General features: G+C 43.5%; 2 protein-coding genes across 5 annotated transcripts in view; one reads left to right on the top strand and one right to left on the bottom strand.

The window, feature by feature from the left end:
- Nucleotides 1-3783: 3783 nt before the first annotated feature.
- LOC131102373 (sushi domain-containing protein 5-like) lies at nucleotides 3784-16705 on the bottom strand. Its single transcript, XM_058047985.1, has 5 exons — nucleotides 16402-16705; nucleotides 15358-15535; nucleotides 7132-7241; nucleotides 6804-6992; nucleotides 3784-6123 (listed from the first exon to the last, which is right to left on the bottom strand). Exons 1-5 carry the CDS (start codon nucleotides 16460-16462, stop codon nucleotides 4448-4450), a joined length of 2214 nt encoding a protein of 737 aa, XP_057903968.1. The 5' UTR covers nucleotides 16463-16705; the 3' UTR covers nucleotides 3784-4447.
- The window catches only part of LOC131102374 (F-box/LRR-repeat protein 2-like), a 34037-nt gene continuing 24157 nt past the window's right edge, over nucleotides 14386-24265 (top strand). The window contains exons 1-6 of one of the 4 annotated variants that reach the window (XM_058047987.1): nucleotides 14386-14476; nucleotides 14667-14717; nucleotides 15324-15510; nucleotides 16420-16594; nucleotides 17707-17826; nucleotides 20444-20782. In XM_058047987.1, the coding sequence (XP_057903970.1) occupies nucleotides 20753-20782 (30 nt within the window). In that variant the 5' untranslated portion in view covers nucleotides 14386-14476; nucleotides 14667-14717; nucleotides 15324-15510; ... (1 more) ...; nucleotides 17707-17826; nucleotides 20444-20752. Of the gene's footprint in view, nucleotides 14477-14666; nucleotides 14718-15323; nucleotides 15511-16419; nucleotides 16595-17706; nucleotides 17827-20057; nucleotides 20783-24265 lie in introns of those variants that run through there. The other 3 variants (XM_058047988.1, XM_058047986.1, XM_058047989.1) reach the window with 3 other exon arrangements.

The raw sequence follows: 24265 nt of genomic DNA, 5'->3' as shown, positions 1-24265 counted from the left end.
ACACATTTTGACACCCATACGCCGACTCTACTGAATAAAATGAGCCAATCGGTCTCGAGTTTTTGACAGCAGCTTATGTAAGCTCCCTCCACTTCCTGTTACAGTAACGCTGATGTCATGCAGTGTTCAAGTAAAACCACATCGCTGCTCTTCTACACGTCAAATTCACCCATGGAGGAATCCTACACTCCACTTTTCCGACATAAAAACATTAGATTCCTGCAATGTATGGGAATTTTGTTGTCAGACCACCCGAGAATGCTGAAAACGTAAAAATACACGCGTAACGACTAAATGAGACACTCATAAAAACGACTCATTTGACATGAACACACAAACAAACATCATGTAACAATGTAACTGGACCACGCCGATGATGCAAGAATTACACTCATGTACATGCCATTTGTAACCCGCAAAGCATGCTGGGCAGCTTCCTTTTTTTTGGGTGAAATGCACACCCGGGCTTACTAGCATACCGTTTAGTAACTGGACCACGCCGACGATGCAAGCATTAAACTCACGTACATGTCATTTGTAACCCGCAAAGCATGCTGGGCAGCTTCCTTTTTTTGGGTGAAATGCACACCCGGGCTTACTAGCGTACCGTTTAGTAACTGGACCACGCCGACGATGCAAGCATTAAACTCACGTACATGTCATTAATAACCCGCAAAGCATGCTGGGCAGCTTCCTTTTTTTGGGTGAAATGCACACCTGGGCTTACTAGCATACCGTTTAGTAACTGGACCACGCCGACGATGCAAGCATTAAACTCATGTACATGTCATTTATAACCCGCAAAGCATGCTGGGCAGCTTCCTTTTTTGGGTGAAATGCACACCTGGGCTTACTAGCATACCGTTTAGTAACTGGACCACGCCGACGATGCAAGCATTAAACTCACGTACATGTCATTTATAACCCGCAAAGCATGCTGGGCAGCTTCCTTTTTTTGGGTGAAATGCACACCCGGGCTTACTAGCATACCGTTTAGCATAAAATACTTTTGTTCCGCATGTACTATATTAGCGTCTATTCCGAAAAAAAGTTTTGTGTAAAACTCAAGACAGGAACAACTTCAAATTAAAAGCACTAAATGAATAAAGACTCATCATCAACCAGTACTAGCCTGGAGTTGGTCTTTCGGAGAGGTGCACCGCACTAATATTAGCACTAGTAACGTCATTGGATCTTTACATAGTATAAGCCAGGGGTCTCAAACACACGGCCCGCGGGCCAAACGTGGCCCGCAGGACACTAGTTTGAGGCCCCCCGCCTTGATATGAAAGTTTAATGTTAGTGCGGCCCGCGCAAGTTTGATATGGATGCTGTATGGTATCATGTACCCGGAAAAAATTATTACGTTTGATTAATGTTCATGTTAAAGGTTAAATAACTGTTAATAGTTATCCTCCCTATCCGTGTGGAAGTGGTAAGTTTTTGGCTATTTAAGTTTAAAGGAAATAACTTGAAGGCTACCGTTTAGGTTGCTAGCTCTCTAGTTTGCGAGTTAGCATGTGTCTCAAGACCCTGCAGTTGCGCAATATGTTGTAAATAAAAAGAGTATAAATGTGACTATAGTCGTGTTTTGTCATGTCTACAGGGCTCTAATAATGCTTTGGTCATTTTAATCAGAAGAAAATCATTTGTCTACCCACCAACTATATGTGGTTTCTTAAGTTTTTATTATTTGCCCTTTTATTATTATTATTATTATATTTATTTATTACTGATTGATTGTTTTTCTTTATTCTTGATTTGTTTATTTATTTTTCATCTTATTTTGTGCAGAAAAATAAAAATTAAGATAACAGTGGAATGTTTTATCAGAGCTTTTATTGTAGAAAATCGGAACCAAAGCTTGTATATTTTTCTGTTTTTAATAAATGCGTTTTTTTTTTTTTTTTGGAAAACCAGCCTTTGCACAGACCCTAGCTCCAGTGGCCCCCTGGGGTTTGAGACCCCTGGTATAAACAGAAAAGCTGAAAGAAAAAAGCTGAAAATACAGTATAGTAAAGCTAGGTGCGTTCAAGGACCTGTTTTTAAAATATATGCTTTATTGAATTGTATCTCAACCCGTGTATCAGGATGTGTATCGGTTTGTCTACGATACTAAGACATTTACATCGCTAGCGGCGACTATACGGTCCACTGTATGCGCTTTTTAACGACATTCCCGCGCTTTTTAATTGTGCACCGTCAGCAGGAATGTCGCACCAATTTGTGAAAAAAACCCATAATTTTCTCTCCAGCCAATTACAATTAATAACACTTCAAATGCAAAACAACAACAAACACCAAGCAGTGATATGTTAGCAAAATGCTACCACACACACACACACACACACACATACAGCATATGGTGAATAATAATAATAATTCCCACACAACAACAAAGTAAATATCATCAGTTGCTACATTCATCATCATGGCGGCACATTTCATTAGGATCTACGTGTTAGAGCGCCACTATTAATAATAATCACAAAAAAAAAAAAACATTGAATCACGTTAACAAAGTGTTCAATTGAAGGTAAAGCACAGAATGTTTGGGCCTGGTTGCCATGGCAGCACCATGTTTACATACATATATAGTATATATGCACACAGCATGTGACCTATATACTTTCAATGTTTCTCTCCTCCGGCTTGTTGTGTCGCCATGGCAACAAAATGACGTCAAATCGAACATCAGCGAGGAAATACCACAACGTATTTTAGGAGGTTAGCATCTCCACTTCTCCTCGCTTCTTCCCGCTCGGCTTTCCGAGGTTGCAACGTCGGAGCAAATACTTCCCGAGTTACGCTACAAAAGTGAGTACAGTGGGCATTTTATTAGTAGAATAGTCAGCCATTGTTTGGCGAAATATCTGGTGGCGGTAGCTTCATGGCCTGGGGATACATGAGTGCTGCCACCGCTGCGGTTCACTGAGGTAAAACATGAACTCTGACATCCCAGCATTCGAACATCATTCATTTTCACCCCTCAATGAACCACAGCTAACCCAGTGGCGGCAGCACTCGTGCACCATACTTGGCTTTAAACCAGACAAGTACGTTGCGCTTAAAATGTCAAACTATATTAATATAAATATATTTTTTTCCAACTGTGACTTATTATTTGACATATTTGTGGCCTAAGTCAAGCATTAAAATTACTAAATGAACTAAAATAGAAATATAGACAAGTTGATATGCAGTATTCCCGCCTGGTCGTTAGGTGTCAGTAGCCGCTGCAAGAAATCCCGGAAGTAAAAAAAAAACAACAGGAAGGAACTCTGCCAATGCTAACATATGTGAGTCTGTATCATGTCTTAGTTTCTATTATTATGTCCACTATATTACAAACGAGTAATAGGAGTCTAAAGATGACTAGGTCGCACAGTGAAAGAGTGGTTAGCATATAGGCCACACATACCTGGGTTCGATTCTCCGCTTGTTCTTGGGTACTACGGTTTCATGTTAGCTTCATTGGCTAATAACTCCAAATTGTCCGTAGGTATGAATGTGGGTATGTCCACCGCAAAAAAAATCCCGGAATTAAAGAAACAAATGAACAACAACGAATTTTGTGAGTATATATCGGCAATTTTTTATAATTGTTTTTTTAATGGAACAAAATAAGGCAAAATAACTATTTTGATGGTCTCTAATGTTGTAGTGCTAACTTGCCGGAACATAATTCACCCCGGAACTATTGACGGGGGAGAAATTGCCACCCGGAGGGGTGAGCGCGAGGGAAAGGGGCTCTGTTGTTGTTGTTATTCAGTGTCATGTTAAGTCTCACGGAGTAAGTAGTGTGAGTTGTTGTTCTGTAAAAGAATAAAGTTCGATTCCGAGTTCGACACCCCGGTCTCAGACTCCAGTTATTCGGCACTTTAACGTCTTATTTTCTATATTATGTCTGCTATATACTTTGATTGTTGTGTTTGGTATATATTATACTGTTAATTGCTAATGCTAATGCAAGCTAACTATGTCAAAGTATATCCAACGGTGCTGTTTTAGTATTGAAAATACTTGTGAGGGTTGTAGTCCTGTTTGTTAGCCAGGCAGCTAACATTGAAAACAAAAAATAAGACAAAAATGTTACAATTTAAAACATATGGTAGATCCTGATAATTTGAAGAATTTCATAACAGGAAGGGAATGTTTGTTTACTTGTTTTGGGAGTTTTGCGTACCCTCTTCCAGTGGAATCAGTGACATTCCAAACTCGGGGAAAACTTATCGTCCAGTAATGCTGATAAAAGTTGTGTGTTTTTTCCCATTGACGGATTTTTTCCCAGCTACACTAATAGGATCTACCAAATCCAAACCGAACAGACCGCGCTCAAATTCCGAGGATCATTGTTTTTCTATTTCCGTCGCAGTCCGTCTCATTTTCTCCCGAGGGGGTGGCTTCCTCCCAAATGTCTCTACCCCCGTCCCTCCCTTCGTCCTTCTTAGACCTTCTGCTGCATCTCCATCTGCTGGCTGCTCTGTCCCTTCCCGTTCATCTCGTACACCGAGCTCTTCTGCTGTCGCTGACGGTAACACCACACCGTGACCACGGCGGCCGCCACCACCAAGCACACCGCCGCGATCACGGCCGCCACGGTGGGACCCCGACTACCGGAACCCGGTGGTGGGCAGCTCTCCCCGACGCAAATGGTCTCCCCGGCTTCTCCCTCCACTTTGCCCCTCTCACCGGTTTCACCGGGAAGGTCGTGCAGGGTGTGTTCCACCACGCCGTCATCGCGCCCCGGGCCGTGATGCAACACGGGGTGCTGGGTGAGGTCCAGCCGCCAGGAGTGGGTGGGTACCACCTGCTGGGTGTCGTACTCCTGGGAGGATGCTGAATCTGAGGATGATGCGTGATTGTCTGGTGCGGGGGTCTCCCATTCTTCAGGCATGTTCTTTTCCACCTCGTTGGGGTTCTCCGTCGCCTTGGCAACCGTCTCCCTCACAACATCCTCATTGACTGCCACCGGGTGCCCGTCCAGCCAGGAGTCATCAGTGGTGGCCGCCTGTCCCGGTTCCTCCTGGGTGATGTTCTGCGTTCGCTCGCTTGTTACGGAGAAGACGACACGTTGGTGACCGTCGTCATCGTGGTGGTCTTCGTGGCTGTCGTGGTTTTCGTAGCTGTCATTGTCATCTCTTCTTCCATCATCGAAGTCGTCGTTGGCGTTGGTGTCTTCATAATGGTCCGTATGGTCCTTATGGTGGACGTGATCCACATGGTCCAAATGGTCATGATGGTCGCTATGATCTTCCTCGTGGTCATCATGATCATCCTGGTCATGACGGTCCTCGCGGTCATTATGATCCTCAGGAATGTCCTGATCTTCATGGTCTGTATGGTCCTCGTGATCCACATGGCTCAAATGGTCCTCCTTATTGTCATCATGGTCGTCTCGGTCTAGATGCTCCTCAGAACCATCTGGACGCTCTTGATGATTGTCGCCATCGTGAGTGACGTCGTCGTCATGTTCCTCGAAGCTATCGTGCCGGTTGTCGTAACGAACGCGTTCCTCCTCATGCTCGCCCATATCGTAATGGTCATCAGGGTGGTCTTCGTAGCGGCTCCGGTCCTCCAGTTCCTCATCTGTAATGTGTTGTTCTATTTGACCCTGGTGGTGGTCTTCATCTTCATGGCGTTCGACACTGTCTTGGTCCTGGTGATGCGTCCTCCCGTCCTGCTCCTTGCTCTCCTCCGATTGGCCCCCGGAGGGCCTCTGTGGGTCTTGAGTGATTGGATCCACGGACACGAGATGTTCCTCCTGCTGCTGGAAGGTCTCCGACGGGAACCAAAAGCGATGTTTCTGGGAAAGAAGAGAGACGGGTGCTTCTGTGGGGATTGTCGTTACCTCACGTCTGTCCTCGTCCCAACCGGGGTGCCCCGCAGAGTCCTCCAGGGCCTGTTCCTCCGTGTGGTCTACATCTTCCACTTCTTGCTGACCGCGGTCTTCTGGCTGATCTTCTTTGACGCTGAAGCTCATGTCTTGCAGCTCTTGACCCCAAGGTTCCTCTGATTGGGGTCCTCCATGAGCCTCCACGCGCCCGTGATCCTCGCTCTGGTGGTGCTCTTCTTCATTATACGTGAACTTGTCTTCGTAGTCCATGTGACCTTCAGTGGAATCTGCGTGGATGCAAAGACAGAGATCAGTTCCGAACAATGAAGGTTTGTGAGGACCATGTCTGTTTTGGATCACGAGGAGCGTCAAATAGAAAGATCTGATTTGGGTTGTCCAAACTGTGGGCTGGGGGTACGTACATCATCAAGTCATCAGTCAATGTGGTGATAAATCTTACTCCCTGATATTTTACTAATTACTCCATTTTGCTCGATGGCTAGCGCTCTCAACATTGCGGACTCCGGTTAGGACCCAGGTGGAACGTGGTTCTGGTGGTGTTACACGGGTTCTTCTGTGTCCGTAGTGCTAATAATCAAGTCTACAATCTAGTCTACAATCAAGTTAACAATCTAGATCCAAACGGTACTGGTTGCATCATCATTTGTTCGATCCCGAGACGCCCTCTTGGGAACACAACGGTGACTAACATCTGCGCGACCTACCCCCGCACCAAGACAGCCTTTGGCCTTCAGACGACTTCTTGCGCCCTTCTACCTTCGCCGCAAACCGGGCCACACGATGGCATGTTGCACCCAGGTGCCATTGCAGCCATTTTGGTCCCGACTCACAAGCGGGACATTGTTTTGCAAAGACCAGTCAACACTCAGCGCTAACAAGCCGGGAAGTTAACCCCCAGTGCGGGTCATAACGCCCCCCCCCCCCCAAAAAAAAAAAAAAATTGTACCTTTGACACACATCTGCACCAGTCCGTACCACTCCCCGCAGCTATCGCACAGCAGACTGAAGGCGCTGTGCCCGTTGGGCATGACGTAGCCCGGCACGCACGAGTACAGAAGCTCGTCGCCCAACTCGAAGCCGCTGTGACCCTGCAGGCGGGCGTTGGGGAAAGACGGAGGGTCGCCGCACGGCACGCCTGTTGAGCAACAAAGATGGTGTCACAACAAAACAAAACAAAACAAAGCAAGTATCTCCGTATGTTGGACGGCAGCTTTTGGTAGCAACGACATGAAGATGGTCTCCATGGTTGGTTCTCTCCGTGTGTGGTTGCTCACCTTTGTCTTTGATACAGAAGCCATTCAACTGCGTTGAGTTGCTTGTTGCGTTTTCTGTTCTGATGTCCACGGCTTTCAGCGAGCCGCTTACGTAATTACACACAGTGGTCCTATAGGGAGATAATATAAATATACAGTGAAGAAAATAAGTATTTGAACACCCTGCTATTTTGCTATTTCTCCCACTTAGAAATCATGGAGGGGTCTGAAATTTTCATCGTAGGTGCATGTCCACTGTGAGAGAGATAAACTAAAAAGAAAAATCCAGAAATCACAATGCATGATTTTTTAACAATTTATTTGTGTGATACAGCTGCTAATAAGTATTTGAACACCTGTGTATCATCTAGAATTCTGACCCTGAAAGACCTGTTAGTCTGCCCATTAGAAGTCCACCTGCACTCCATGTATCATCCTGAATCAGATGCACCTGTTTGAGGTCGTTAGCTGCATAAAGACACCTGTCCACCCCATACAATCAGTAAGACTTTAACTTGTAACATGGCGAAGACCAAAGAGCTGTCCAAAGACACCAGAGACAAAATTGTACACCTCCACAAGGCTGGAAAGGGCTACGGAGCAATTACCAAGCAGCTTGGTGAAAAAAGGTCCACTGTTGGAGCTATCATTAGAAAATGGAAGAAGCTAAACATGACGGTCAATCTCAATCGGAGTGGAGCCCCATGCAAGATATCACCTCGTGGGGTCTCAATGATTCTAAGAAAGGTGAGGAATCAGCCCAGAACTACACGACAGGACTTGGTCAATGACCTGAAAAGAGCTGGGACCACCGTTTCCAAGGTTACTGTAGGTAATACACTAAGACGTCATGATGTGAAATCATGCATGGCACGAAAGGTTCCCCTGCTTAAACCAGCACATGTCAAGGCCCGTCTTAAGTTTGCATATGACCATTTGGATGATACAGAGGAGTCATGGGAGAAAGTTTTATGGTCAGATGAGACCAAAATAGAACTTTTTGGTCATAATTCCAATAAGCGTGTTTGGAGGAAGAAGAATGAAGAGTACAATCCGAAGAACACCATCCCTACTGTGAAGCATGGGGGTGGTAGCATCATGCTTTGGGGGTGTTTTTCTGCACATGGGACAGGACGAGTGCACTGCATTAAAGAGAGGATGACTGGGGCCGTGTATTGTGAGATTTTGGGGAACAACCTCCTTCCCTCTGTCAGAGCATTGAAGATGGGTCGTGGCTGGGTCTTCCAACACGACAACGAACCGAAGCACACAGCCAGGAAAACCAAGGAGTGGCTCCGTAAGAAGCATATCAAGGTTCTAGCATGGCCCAGCCAGTCTCCAGACCTGAACCCAATCGAAAATCTTTGGAGGGAGCTCAAACTCCGTGTTTCTCAGCGACAGCCCAGAAACCTGACTGATCTAGAGAAGATCTGTGTGGAGGAGTGGGCCAAGATCCCTCCTGCAGTGTGTGCAAACCTGGTGAAAAACTACAGGAAACGTTTGACCTCTGTAATAGCAAACAAAGGCTACTGTACCAAATATTAACATTCATTTTCTCAGGTGTTCAAATACTTATTAGCAGCTGTATCACACAAATAAATTGTTAAAAAAATCATGCATTGTGATTTCTGGATTTTTCTTTTTAGTTTATCTCTCTCACAGTGGACATGCACCTACGATGAAAATTTCAGACCCCTCCATGATTTCTAAGTGGGAGAAATAGCAAAATAGCAGGGTGTTCAAATACTTATTTTCTTCACTGTACACTATGTTTATAGTGATAAACATAACTGAAGATAGCATGAATTGTGTTGAAAATGCTTAGTGAGACATGTTAGCATAAATGTCATACACATACGGTATCATAATGTTTATCATTCTTAGACAAATTATGAATTATCCTTACTGACGTTTTTCGCTAAATGTACTGCAAAAAAGGTCAGTAAGGATAATTCAGAAAACATACTAACTCCTTATTTTTAAAATCACAAATACTTAAACTTGCTATCATCTTCAAACAGCTAAAATAATGCACGAGGCTAAAAATAACCATTCATTCATTCATTTTCTACCGCTTTTTCCTCACGAGGGTCGCGGGGGGTGCTGGAGCCTATCCCAGCTGTCTTCGGGCGTAAGGCGGGGTACACCCTGGACTGGTGGCCAGCCAATCACAGGGCACATATAGACAAACAACCATTCACACTCACACCTATGGACAATTTGGAGTGGCTAATTAACCTAGCATGTTTTTGGAATGTGGGAGGAAACCGGAGTACCCGGAGAAAACCCACGCATGCACGGGGAGAACATGCAAACTCCACACAGAAATGCCCGAGGGTGGGATTGAACCCTGGTCTCCTAGCTGTGAGGTCTGCGCGCTAACCCCTAGACCACCGTGCCGCCCTAAAAATAACCAATTACCAATGTCATTGTATGGTCATATCACCTTGTACTTTGGTATGTGACAAAAAATAATAAAAAATAAAAAGAAAAAAAATATTTAATTTAATATAATATATATATAATATAATGTAATATAATAATATAATTTAATATGATACAATTATAATAAAATAAGGTAAAAAATATAAATAAAAATAACTTAAATTGTATTAGGAAAGCAGGAAGTGAACAAATGCAACAGTTACTGATTGTAAAAGTACCAGATGGAGGGGTAGGATTTAATAAGCTTTGCTTCTTCCTACTCCTTTCGGACATGTGGAACTGGGAACTGATTATAGGATGCACTCAATCGTAATGTGATGCATGTTCAAATGAAATGAAACCATTACCATTACCATTACTATTACCATTACAAATGCTCCATGATTTATGACTTCGGGCGATTATTCCCTAAGTCCCGCCTACATTGTGCTTAATGTTGACCATGTTTTTCAACCAATCTTGCTCATATTTTACACACATCTTCTTATCAGTCCCTGAAAGCTATGAACCAAATTTGGTGATGATTGATGGTTCCCGGGTAATATAGTAGTGGTGCCTGTTTGGATACATTTTCACCCTTTTCTATTGTTTTTTCTGGTACCTTGTTACATGTTGCTTGTTGCTAGGCAGAATTCAAAAGGGTCATCGCTTATTCTCGACTGGTTTAAGTAACACCCGGCGTTTATTCTTTAGCTCCTGGTTCAAATATTGTTGCAGCGTATCAGAAGCAGACGCGGCAACACTTTATCGCATTCCTGTTTCCCATGCAGACCAACACACATGGAAAATATCACTTGGCATCCCACACTGCAGTCATATTGGACTGGCGACACGCGGGACAAATCCACAGTTGGTTCTTAAAAACAATACAGCCCTCATGTTGTTTTTTGGAATGTGGGAGGAAACCGGAGTACCCGGAGAAAACCCACGCATGCACGGGGAGAACATGCAAACTCCACACAGAGATGGCCGAAGGTGGAATCGAACTTGTGTCTCCTAGCTGTGTGGCCGCCGTGCAGCCACTAGTGTTTTCACAGGTTTTTAAAGTACCACAATGTGGTCCTATCATATAGAGGATCTTTGATCAGTATTTTCACAGTAGGTCCTTAAAAACAGCAGAGCCCTCCTGTCATATAGAGGATCTTTGACTACTGTTTTCGCAGTCGGTTCTAAAAACAGCAGAGCCCTCCTGTCATATAGAGGATCTTTGACTACTGTTTTCGCAGTCGGTTCTAAAAACAGCAGAGCCCTCCTGTCATGTAGAGGATCTTTGACTACTGTTTTCACAGTAGGTTCTAAAAACAGCAGATCACTCCTGTAATATAGAGGATCTTTGACTACTGTTTTCGCAGTAGGTTCTAAAAACAGCAGATCGCTCCTGTCATATAGAGGATCTTTGACTACTGTTTTCGCAGTAGGTTCTAAAAACAGCAGATCGCTCCTGTCATATAGAGGATCTTTGACTACTGTTTTCGCAGTAGGTTCTAAAAACAGCAGATCACTCCTGTCATATAGAGGATCTTTGACTACTGTTTTCGCAGTCGGTTCTCAAAACAGCAGAGAGCAGAGCCCTCCTGTCATATAGAGGATCTTGGACTACTGTTTTTGCAGTAGGTTCTAAAAACAGCAGAGCCCTCCTGTCATATAGAGGATCTTTGACTACTGTTTTCGCAGTAGGTCCTTAAAAACAGCATATCCCTCCTGTTATGCAGAGGATCTTTGACTACTGTTTTCGCAGTAGGTTCTAGAAACAGCAGATCACTCCTGTCATATAGAGGATCTTTGACTACTGTTATCGCAGTAGGTGCTAAAAGCAGCAGATCACTCCTGTCATATAGAGGATCTTTGACTACTGTTTTCGCAGTAGGTTCTAAAAACAGCAGATCACTCCTGTAATATAGAGGATCTTTGACGACAGTTTTCTCAATAGGTTCTAAAAACAGCAGATCACTCCTGTTATGTAAAGGATCTTTGACTACTGTTTTCGCAGTAGGTTCTAAAAACAGCAGATCAATCCTGTCATATAGAGGATCTTTGACTACTGTTTTCGCAGTAGGTTCTAAAAACAGCAGATCACTCCTGTAATATAGAGGATCTTTGACCACCGTTTTCGCAGTAGGTTCTAAAAACAGCAGATCATTTCTGTAATATAGAGGATCTTTGACTACTGTTTTCGCAGTAGGTTCTAAAAACAGCAGATCACTCCTCTAATATAGAGGATCTTTGACCACCGTTTTCGCAGTAGGTTCTAAAAACAGCCGATCGCTCCTGTCATATAGAGGATCTTTGAGTAGTGTTCTTTGTGCATTCGGTTCTTAAAAACAGCAGATCATCATCAAGCTATTATGAACAAGCCACGCCCTATCCCTGTTGTGTCCAACCAATCAGGTCCCTTCCTGCCTGCGTGTCATCTTCTGATATCTGGCGTTGATTCGCTTCAGTTGAAAAGTATATTTTTATGAAGCCAAAAGCCAAAAGTTCTCAACTCTGGTGGTGAAAATGCTGAAAGAAAGTCCTAAGTATCCAAGCATGGTTCCTGTGTGTTATTGTTAGGAATGTGAGCGGCAAGGCGGTGAGAGTGTGAGAAACGCTTGTGAGTCACAGCGTACGTACGCACGCACGCCTTCCTGCGGCAGCAACATCAGCTTATAAGGGCAAAACGTGGACACGCCAGCGTCGCTAACGCGGGCACCAAGTGAAAACACAGACGACAACAAAAAAAAAGCAGGACAATATGCACGACTTTTCCACAGGAATCACATTGTGTGTGTGTGTGTGTGTGTGTGTGTGCGATCTCACTAAGCTACCACTTGTTTGGTTGCCCTAGCAACAGCCACATCATGATTGACAGTTCAGACGCGGATGTTGAGGCCGCAGGAACATGTACAGTAAGCTACATGTTGAGGCTACTTCCTGGTTTGTGGAGGATGATGTCATTGGTTACGGTCACATGACTCAAAATACATTCCACATTTAGAAGCAACATTTGATGAGCTCCTGCCAGCTCATGAAAGCACCATGATGAATCCCACCAGGATTGTTTGTCGTTCCAGAGCCAAGTCCTCAAAAGGCTTGCTCGGATGAGTTTGGTGTGGAAGAAGCAATCGAACCCGAAACGGAGACGCGAGGCCACACAAAAACCGCCTACATAGCTGGTTTGTTTCCTTTCATTTTCACTTCCCATAGGTGTCTACGTCTTATTAGCACTTAGCAGCGCGATTCCCGTTGGGAAATGGTTGCTGCAAAAGAGGAATTCAGTCTTCCAAGGTACGACGAGAAGCCGAGAAAGAATAAGAGCGATAACGTTCCTCTGAGCGAGCCCTTCCATCACCTCCATTTTCACATCCCACAGAGACGCAGATGAGGGACGGGTGGAAAAGAGGTGGAGATCTCGGACAAGACGGATGGGTGACGCGGTGAGAAACGTGGTGAGGATGTGTGAAACAATCCCAGCCGGGTGGGAAGGCGGGCGTGGCTGCCGGGAAGAAGCGTACCCGTCGCCATTTTGAGGCCGTGTGCTAACTTCGACTTCCATCATGGACAATAATTGACTTGCTATTTCTCCATTTTTCTTTATTAGACAAGCTCAAAGAGACATTGCTAATCCTCCACAGGAATGATGTTGGTAAAAACACAGCTGACAAATCTGAAGTTGCAGTAAAACTGCCTTTCTTAGGCTTCACTACACATCTTAAAAGAAAACCTGGAGCTCTGATGAAGAGGGAAGAGAAATGGACATGGAAATGCGTATCATACCGCCCCTAGTGAGATGAGCCTCACCACTTTGTTAAAAAAAACAGGCTTCGCTACACATCTTTAAAAAAAGATTTTGAGGCTAATTGTATAAAAATTGTAAAAAAAAAAAAAAAAAAGACCCGGCCATGTAAAAAAAAAGTTGTGCATAAAATTACTGCTGATTTTCCCATCTTATTTCCCATATTATTTAGTTTAATATTTGTTAATATTAATGATATTATATTAATAATAACTATTACTAATATTAATAGACACTATATGCATATATACTGTCTATATACATATATAGTACATGATATATATTATATATATATAATATAGTATATAATATATAATATATTTTATATATAAATATATATTATATATATTATATAATGTACTATGTCTATATATATATATACATACACATATGTATATATGTATGTATATATAACAAATATTAAAATAAATAACATGGTAAATAAAATAGGAAAATCAACAGTAATTTTACCTTATTAGTCCGCATTCATAACATTGTAATGATATGAAATCTCAATTTTATTGTGTTGAAATGTTACAGAGAGAAAATAATATTATTATTATTATGAGAAGCAAACAAAACAAGAGAAATCTGGAATTTTTGGAAAATTAGGTCGGGGGAAAGTTAGAATATTAGAATAAAGTCAAAATATTATGTGAATAAATTTATAATTACAAGAAGAAAATTTGCAAGCGAAAAGATGAAGTGAAAATTGAAACAAAAACAATCAGAATAAAGTGAAAACAATATCATTTTAGTGGCATTTCATCTACATTACAAAGCTGAAATGCAGTTTTTTTTCTTGAAATATGCATCAAATATGCAATACAAAACAAGAAAGTGGCAAAGTTACTGTTTCATGTGAATTCTGAGTTGTTTTAAAATGTATAAATTGGTTCATAGTTGGTAATAAATATGTTAAAATGTATTGTACAACTGATTAAAAAGCTATTGTTAAAAGTGAGACGTCTTCACCCGAAACAATCGTTTCAGTGACAGCAAGAGTGAGTGCTCCTCTCGTGTCGAGAGAATCTTTGACGTTTTTTCTTCTCTCGGTGAAGCCCAAGCTAGCAAAGGTAGAAATGAAGTTTGAAAAGCTCATAAATAAGCTCTGTTTGTTCTAAAACTTGGGAAACTTTCGTCTTTGTGAGTATCTGTATCAAAAACACTTCAAATAGCCATCTCAAATATTCCTGAATTATTATTTTGAATGTGTTTGTCAAGTAGATGGTGTGATGTACTGTAGCTGTTAGCTAGCTTGTGTTTTGGCTAGCTACTTCTTTAGCATATATCGTGTACATTTATGCATAGTAATTGTATATTTTGTATGTTACAGCTACCTTACAGCTACCTGCATGGCAAAGAAAGCTTCACTAAAGCAAGAAAAGTAAGACTTTTGGACGGAGTTATTTTTATATTGGTTGGCTGGCTGTTAGCAGCATACACTCACGTATTGGTAGGACGGCCCTTATTGGAAAGTATATATATGTGATATACTGTATGTGATATATGTGATATATGTGATGTATGGCGTCCATGACGTTAGACAAGTGCAGAGTGAAGTGGATAAAGTACAAGATAGTACTTCTTAGAGACAATCACAGCTCATTAGCATTAAAGCTACACACAATGCAGTGTTAGTAAAAGCATGAAGAATATGATCCTGTTGAACGTGGTTCCTTCCTGTCTGCTTGTGATGCTAAGACATGTCACGTTACCGCGGTGATGGAGGCGCTTGTCGACATGACACCCCGCCTCAGAATCTTCCCCCTCTCAGACCCCCGCCCCTTCCAGGAAGGAACAGAGGAGCCTTTTCTCCCTGCCTTCCTCGCTCCTTTTTACCTCCCTTCACCGCTTTGTTACGCTTGTCCTCTTTCTAACGGCCACCTTTGCCTCCTTTCAACTTCATTCATCACACACACACACACACAAACACACACACACGACCTTTGACTTCTCTGGAAGCCTGCTAACATGGCGCTCCTCTTCACAGAGCAAGGTGTGTGTGTGTGTGTGGGGTTTCTTACCCCACGGTGCCACCGTGCAGCCATCCTCGGGTGCACAGTGAGAAGAAGCACTCCATGACGGCGTGGCGGAGATCGGCGGCTGACGCTAAGCGGGCCTGCTGAGAGGCGCACGCCCGCTCGGCCTCCCTGAAACCCAGAAAGCTGGAGGAATTGGTCAGCTCCACCACGAACACTCGGCCTCCAGAGAAAAAGAGAAGGAAAAAACATTTTATTTATTTATTGCACTTTTTAATAGACAAAATTATCTGTGACATGTACAAAAAAAACTCCAAAAATTCCTACAGATGAGAGATTCATGGTAAATAGTGAAAATTTACCTTTATTAATATATTTTTTGAATAGATTATGAAATATAACAATTAAATAAAACAAATGAAACCTTTTAAAAACATACAATTCCCAAATGTCTCACATCCCAAATATTTTTTAAATTTTTTACATTAAAAATACATCTATTTTATTACAATTCAATTACAATTAATTTCTAAAATAATAAATAATACATTCATATTTATTTTTAATTATTTAATAATCTCTATAATAATATTGTTTACCATTTTAAAAATATTATTTTCCCAAATTCTCACATTCCAATTTTTGGAAGTGATTATCAAAATAAATAATAAATTGATTAAATACAATTACTTACTTTTAAAAAAACATTACATTCCCAAATGTGTCACGTCCCAAATATAAAAAAATGCTTTTTTTTCTAAAATACACTTAATTCTTGTATTAAACCTACACTAAACTAATATGTGTCCAAATGCGCCTCTCATATTTAACCACAAATTATCATCCAAAATGAAGTGAATTATTGTTAATTTGTTCATTAGATGCCATTTACTGCATTTCCCCGGCAATTAGCACCTCATTTACACGTCATTAAGGATGTGCCAAACACACACAGGGGTGACTGCACTGGTCTGTATAGAAATGGAACCACGTATATGCAAAAGATGTTAGATTGCATGTCATTCTTCACTTAAAAGCTACTGAAGCTGATTTCTGCCATCATTTGTCACATTTTCTTTCTGTACTCACCGTCCGCATGTACAACAGAAGCCAAGAAAAGGCAAGAAAAGCATCCAAAGAGGCCCAGCATCCTTTCACCCTCAATAAACGTCACCTTTGTCCCAAGTTCCGAAAAGAAAGCGTCCAAAGAGTGAGAGCCGTATCCTGGAAGTCAATCTCTCAGGCTTCAGAAGGACGAGACGTTCCTCCAGAGGCTGCAGAGGTGAGACTGGGCAGGGAGGAGTGGTGATGATGATGATGATGATGATGATGATGATGATGTTGGTGGTGGTGATGACGGTGATGATGAGGCAAAGGAAGCGGGACGCGTCCGCCCCATCAAATAGTCGCCCTGGCCAGCAGATGGAGAGCCGGTGTGAAAAGTTGCATGTTGCCGTGAGTCCAACACGTCACGGCTTCAAGTCCCGGTGGGAGGAGGAGGAGGAGGAGGAGGAGGAGGAGGAGGAGAAGGAGGAGGCCGCTCAATCCCTCCTCCTCTTCCTGCTCTTGGACTGGAACATTATTACCCGAAAAAAATGTGAGGTTGCTGCATGCAGAAGCACCCTTGAGCAAGACAATTTGGAACGTCCACACGAGGTGAACTGCTGTGACAAAAGTAAAAGTTTTCACCTTTGATGACGAAGCATTCCCAACCCCACCGACACCCCCTGACAAAACTGGGATCTCCTTGTCATGCCAGTAACATTGGAAGCAATCTGGACCGCCAAGGTTACATTTTTTTTCTCATCACCTTTCAATGTCCCTTCCAAAGCCTGAACGGGCAGTTTTGTGGCATTGAAGGACACCAAGTCTTTGAGTGGCATCTGATTATTGGTTATTGTGCTGCAGTCTGCACCACTAAGGGTCTTCATTCGGGTCCAGGACCGCCTCGTGTCTTGACGGACAGCCCATCGGATCAGTGTCATTTTTTGGGGGTCTACCACTTGACTTTTTTGTTCCATAATGCTGAGGATTCTTCCAAAAATGAAGAATGAGCGTCTTACTGTGTCCAACCTAGGCAGCTCCACCATCCCACCACGTTGAAGAAGAGAAAGCTCCTTAGCTTTAGCCATCAGGAGGGCATGACCCCGTCAATGGGTGTCTCCAAAATATTAAAGTGTTCCAAAAATTTTTGTTCTTCTACTCTGGGATTATTCTGCCAAGATTGGTCTTGAAACGGTTTCATTGTTGGACTGTATTTTTTCCACAACATCAACCGTGATGATCATCTGGGAATATGGAATGAGCATGTCGTTTGTACTCTCAGAGCAATGCCGTGTTTTCGTATTTTATGGGGACCGTAGTGGTGACCATGTTATTGCTTTGAATCTCCAGGTGTCACGGTCCGGACGTCGCCTGATTTGACACCGCTGGACTCTTTCCTGTGGGGCCAGAAGCGACCTGGGGACACCACCACAAGATCTCCACGATATTGAACAACGAATCAGAGCTAAGGTAGCATCCTGTGAGGGACGGGGGAATGATTGTGAGAGTGTAACCGTGCATCCAAAGAGAAGGACGCCATGTTGACATCCATTAATCCAGTCCTAATATGGTCCACACCTGATTACTAACATGATTTATGGCGGCCGATATTGCATCATGAATTATTCCAGTATATTTATTTATACAATCATGTAAAAAAATGATGTTTCTTCAGTTTATCGATCCATTTGACCGACTGCTATAACTAAAGGTACATTAGTTTGGACAGATATCATGATCATAACAAAAAATAGCTCATCTGGCAACTTACATGATTTCGACCCATATCATTGAAGTTCTTACATCGATAGCTGTAGCATCGTACTGACCAAAAATTTGTGTTTGTCATGATTCTGTTTGTTCAAATAAAGTTGTGCCAGGCATTCAAATGAAGAAGAAGATGAAGAAACGTCATTTTGTTCCATGCCTATATGATAATATTGTGTAATATTTCATGATGCATTGTTCTCTTTTGCTAATTGGCTGGCATAAATCATGTTAGTAATGAGCCCCCCCCCCAAAGGGCCACAAGTCAAATGAAGACGAGTCTTGATTGGTTGCCATCAAATGAAGCTAATCCTTAGGAGAATAAGCTTAATGAAGATGTCCACTTTACGTTGATCAAACCTTCTCTTCCTCCTCTGGGTGTGTATGTGTGTGTGTGTGTGTGTGTGTGTGTGTGTGTTCCAGTATGGAAACAGAGATAACCACATGTGACCATGGCGTTGATGGCGGCCATTGTTCTGCCGCAGGGGGGATCAGGGGGAAGATAATGTTCCATGCGGGTAGCGGTGGTGTGTTCAGGGTCCATACCAGCACTGTTACATGTGAAATGTTTATTTAGAAGTGATTTGGGGAGCTTCTGGGGCGGGCGGTGCTGAGAATGATGTTTGCAGCGTGAGCTTTGTTGACGGGCGTTGCTGGTCTTATGCACACTAAAACATCACACACGTGTGTAATCTCACACGCTCCGCGCTGTCAACCACGAGAGCGCGGCCCGAGGTGGCGTCCGGGTGTGTGTGATTGACTCACAGGAAGCTCACAATATAGCAACACGAGTCAGCAAGGTAGGAAGCGAGGCATGGTTTCCACGGTAACACCCCACATGAAACCTTAAAGTGGTCGGGCGGAAGCGGGTCGGGACAAACACGGACGTGTGAAAGCTGCGTCTTTCAGCCCCAAAAGTGTCACCCGAACGCACCGCGATGACCTCAGCAAATGGTCAGCTGGAGAGTATGTTTGGCACCTACGTGGCGCCCAAAATAGGAAACCGGACATTATTTTCTAGCGTTCTTGTGACTCTTGAGGCCTTGTGACATGCTCTGAGGGTCATGAAGAGAAGACATGAAATACTGGATGTATTGAGGGTCATGCTGCCCCCTGCTGGACGCATTTGCAACATGCCGTGTCAGCTGAGTGAAGAAGCTTTGTTTATAGTCTACAGCACAGGGGTGTTCAATTAAAATTGAGTAAGGTACCGTTTATGTAATACGCTGTGTAGTCCGAAACTTGTCTTGCTTGGAATTGGGTAAATGCTCCACATGTTGTTCAGTGAGTATGGATTTGGATCGCTATTTGGTGCTGGCTGTGCATTCATTATTCATTCATTCATTTTCTACCAGCCAATCACAGGGCACATATAAACAAACAACCATTCACACTCACATTCATACCTATGGACAATTTGGAGTGGCTAATTAACCTAGCATGTTTTTGGAATGTGGGAGGAAACCGGAGTACCCGGAGAAAACCCACGCATGCACGGGGAGAACATGCAAACTCCACACAGAGATAGCCGAGGGTGGAATCAAACTCGGGTCTCCTAGCTGTGTGGCCGCCGTGCGCGCTAGAAACAAACAAAAATGATTATTACTATTATAAGAATTTAAATTTTATTCACAAGTCACACATGGCTCCATTGTCACCGTTTCAACAAACGTTTCAGACCAACATTACCTGGAATGTATCGATATTTTGATTTGAGAATCAATTTTAGACCTGGTATCGGAAATATCGATATTTCAGTATCGATCCGCACATCAGAAGTAGAAGTTGGTGTAGCTATCAAATGTAGAAATGAGAAAAGAAATAAGAAAAAGTTAAAATCAAGGGTGGAAAATTGATAAAAAACTGACAAAAAGAAGACAAAATATAAAAGTCTATTGTAAAAATTGGTACACAGCACAAAATGAATAAATAAAAGGTAGAAATTGGTCAAAAATACATGAAATATAGTAAATGAGAGTCGAACTTGAAAGAAAATACCAAACGCAGCAATCAAAACAAATCCACCACGAGGGCTCGTCCCTCTGCGATGACGTCACATAGCTCCGCCCCCTTCTTCCTGGACTGCAAGTAAACAGAAAAAACGTCGACTGGCTTTGTGGTTTCATTCTCCCGACGAGTGACAAACGAAGAGGACGCTTTGTGGTGGTCGACAGTCGGGCTCCGCTTTGTGTCTTTTTATGTCCACTTAAAGAGCGAAGTTCGCCTTTTAAAGCTCACCTTCACCGTCACGATGTGGACGGTGGAGGCGGAAGTGAAGTCACACGACAGAGCGTCCATGTTATTATTGTTGTTTTGTTAGTCCTGCGATGAGACGGCGAGCTGGGGAGCCGCCGGCCTACGAAAAGAGCTACGTGCACAGCCTTCCCGGAGCACCCACAGCGCCCTCGCACAGCGCCCGGGCGACGGGAGCCTCGCTTGCGGCTGGCAGGAGGAGAAGGAAACGAGGCGGAGGAGGACCCTGGCTCGGCTCGACTCGGCACTGCTCGGCTCCCGCACCACAGCCACCACCACCGCCTAAACCGGAGCGAAAATAAAACGGCGACAGAGACAGCTGCGCCGAGCGGCTCGGCCGGGGTCGACGCGGCTCGCGAGCAGGGACGCCGCAGACATGAACGGCATCACCAAGGGCCGCTTCGAGGTAGGACAGCCGCCGAACTGATCGCTCCTCGGCGGCCAGACGTGGGAGGAGTGGGGCTTGCATAAGCGACGCGCTGGGTGTCCGTAGGCGGGTCTCTGACAGTGTTTGTACACATATTTATCTACATTATATATACATATATACCACGGGATTCGGTTCTTTATTTACGATTCCGACAACATGCATGTCAGGACGGGGGAGGGGGGGGGGGCAGGCTGGCGGCCACGGTCGCCTCAGGTGACCGGCTCCCAGTGGGGAGGGCGGAGGTGGGGTGCATATCGAGAGTCGTACCGTCAACACAAGCTGCATTTGGATCTCTTTTCTCTCGCAGACACACTGACGGACATTTTGCTTCATGAGATGACAGTCAAGGCAAATCTTGTCAACACATGATGTATTGTTGACAAATGCTAATTGTGTCACATGACCCAGTCTAACCTTTATGAGCAGTGGGGGGCCAACCTGTATGACATAATAAACACCAGATTAGGGTGTAGATTATGGGATGTATGTCTTCGGAGGTGGGCAGTATATCGAGTTGTGATGTCAACACAAGCTGCACCACATTGCATTGATCTTGCAATGAAGCGTTTGGACAGACGCTGTTCTATAAAATCGATGAGCCAATCATCAATTTGTACCTTGTATGGCGTAATAACTCAATACCCGGGCTAGCAGCTATGTTTATTATTGTATTGTTGCTACGCTGCACTGCATCATACTGTTGTGATGCTAACCGTATGCCTTCATTTGTAACACTCCGCTCTCGCTGTCGTCAGTGGACATTGTTTGGCCACTGGATTCCACCTTGGATTCCACGTTGCTGAGATTCTTCCAAGAGTGATCATTGTGTGCTTGACCTTCACCTTAAGTCTAGAGAAGGTGGGGGCGGACCACCTGAGATGATGGCGTTTCAGTGCGCAGGAGTGGGCGCACTGTCGAGGAAACAGAAAAGGGAGCGTGACAGCACGGAGGAACTCCCTGCTTGGGAATGTCGCTCGGCTGGCGCAAGGAAGCGGAGCGCCACGGCGCTGGAGCCATATCTTTTTTTAAAGAACGGGTTGCATTGGACGAGATGTCACACACCTGGAACGGAAAGCCTTGGGATGACTGCAGTCCTTTCCTGTTCCTTTTTTAATGCGGTGGCAGCCTTAAAAACAGCATCACATTCCCGTCAAGTAGAGGATCTTTGACTCGCGTCATCACAGTAGGTCCTTCGAAACAACAGATACCTCCTGTCCCAATATGGGGGATCTTTGACTGTCCTTTTCAAGTACCACAATGAGGCCCTGTACTGTGTAAAAAGAGAGGATCTTTGACTCCAGTTATTACAGCGGATCCTTAAAAAGAGCAGAGACCTCCTGTCATATTGGGGATCTCTGGCTAGCATTTTTGCAATACATCATTTTTGAATACCTCAATGTGGGCCTGTCATTTAGAGGATCTTTACCTCGTGTTTTTGTAGTAGATCCTGAAAAACAGCAGAGCCCCTCTTCATATATAGGATCTTTGATTAGCGTTTTTCACTGTTGGTTTACACAAACAGCATATCTTGTCATCTAAAGGATCTTTGACTGGTGCTTTTTACTATTGGTTCTCAAAAACACCGTATCCTGGCACATAGAGGATCTTTGACGAATATTTTTGCAGTAGGTCCTTTTTAAGTACCACAATGTGGCCCTCTACTGTGTAAATATAGAGGATCTTTGACTCACGTTATTATCACAGATTCTTAAAAACAGCAGAGACCTCCTGTCCTGTCATATAGGGGATCTCTGACGAGCATTTTTGCAGTTGGTCATTAAAACAGGAAAGCACTCTTGTATCATAGATGATCTTTGACTAGCATTTTTGCAGTAGACCCTTAAAAACAGCAGAGCCCTTCTTCATATATAGGATCTTTGACTAGTGTTTTTCACTGTTGGTTTACACAAACAGCATATCCTGTCATATAGAGGATCTTTGACCGGTGTTTTTTTTTTTACTGTTGGTTCTCAAAAACAGTATATCCTGTCATATAGAGGATCTTTAACCAGTGTTTTTTTTACTGTTGGTTCTAAAAAACAGCATACCCTGTCATATAGAGGATCTTTGACCGGTGTTTTTTACTGTTGGTTCTCAAAAACAGCATATCCTGTCAAATAGAGGATCTTTGACTAGCATTTTTGCATTTTTTTAATAAGAAAATGTGGTCCTGTCATATAGAGAATCTCTTTTGTACAATATAGTGCGGTCGTATAGAGGATCTTTGACTGACTTTTGTTTTGCTGTAGGGCCTTTTAAATAGCACAGTGTGGTCCAAGAATATTTCCTGTTCTATGCACCACTAAGTCTGTCAGTAATTGACAATATGTGCAAATGTTTGCTCTTGTATTCTCACCATATGAAGGGAGAAGATTGCAATTAGGTTTTATATTGAAATAAATCCAAATGAGCGCTCAGTTAAACTCGTCACTGCCTGATTAATTGCCTCGCCAAATGAAAGCAGCAATGAAATCAACTACCACCAAATTTTATGACCTTATGAAAGTTAATATTCTTCACCAAAGCTCTTTTTTTTTTAATGACTCCGATCCCTGCGTGTTTCTGGAGAAGGAGGTCAAAGGTTACGTTATCGGGTCTAAATTTAGTCCTGGCTTTGGAGAGACATTTGGCGGCCACTTATCTGCCCGCCGGACTCTTCCTCACTCCTCTGCGGTCAAATTACGGTCAATTTACTTTCACTTCATTCAATCCACAACACTGGAGAAGAAGAAGTGAAGGCCACGTTGACAAGAAGCTATGTTAGCTACTGAAAAGAAGAAAACGACAAAGTGGATTAGCCTCGACCATCAGTATACACTCAATGACTCAAGTCCCGCCCACATTGTTCTTGATGGCGGCCATGTTTTTCAACCGAGTCACCACCACTGCCAATAGATTGTATTCCTGAGGGAAAATCGTCCGATTGAGCTGTGTGAGAAATTTCAATCAAACTTTAGGGGTTGAATAACAGCGCCTCCGTGTGGTGTGTTTGTAAATAAATAAATGGCGGTTCACATTCTTGACGCATTTTCACTCTTTTTGCGTGCGTCAGAAGTAGAATGGAGTCTTGTTTTCCCCGCACGAGCGTACGGAGTTCATTTGTTGCACGTGACGCGGCGGGACATGTGTAGCTTGTTTTTCTGTCTCCTTCCCCATCGGGCTGTGTTTATACATTTTAGCGCCGGTGCGAAACGGCAGGGAGTCGTTCACCCCACCCCCCCACCCCCACCGTACACGCTCGTCTCCTCTTTGCGGAGCGCTGTCACCCGTGTCGTTGAAATTCACGGCTGAACGCAAGCCCGCCTGATCGTTCTGCACACACAGACAGAGGTCTTGCTTGGTGTGTGTGTGTGTGTGTGTATATGTGTGTGTGTGTGTGTGTGTGTACATGTGATGCACGGCAGATGGCCAGACGTGCAGCGAGCAAGCAGACTAAATGAGATAAGCAGACCTGGATGA

Source organism: Doryrhamphus excisus, chromosome 14 (genome assembly GCF_030265055.1).
Source record: "Doryrhamphus excisus isolate RoL2022-K1 chromosome 14, RoL_Dexc_1.0, whole genome shotgun sequence".
NCBI lineage: Eukaryota > Metazoa > Chordata > Actinopteri > Syngnathiformes > Syngnathidae > Doryrhamphus > Doryrhamphus excisus.
The sequence above is the reverse complement of the archived record's forward strand: the minus strand, read 5'-3'. Positions and strand labels throughout refer to the sequence as shown.

What these genes read in the sequence shown, in the direction of transcription:
- LOC131102373 (XM_058047985.1), bottom strand. Translation starts at nt 16,462, where the DNA reads ATGCTGGGCCTCTTTGGATGCTTTTCTTGCCTTTTCTTGGCTTCTGTT. An exon ending in TTCTGTTGTACATGCGGACG is followed by an intron (nt 15,536 to 16,401) that starts GTGAGTACAGAA and finishes TTTTCTCTGGAG; the next exon opens with GCCGAGTGTTCGTGGTGGAG. An exon ending in GGTGCAGATGTGTGTCAAAG is followed by an intron (nt 6,124 to 6,803) that starts GTACAATTTTTT and finishes GCATCCACGCAG; the next exon opens with ATTCCACTGAAGGTCACATG.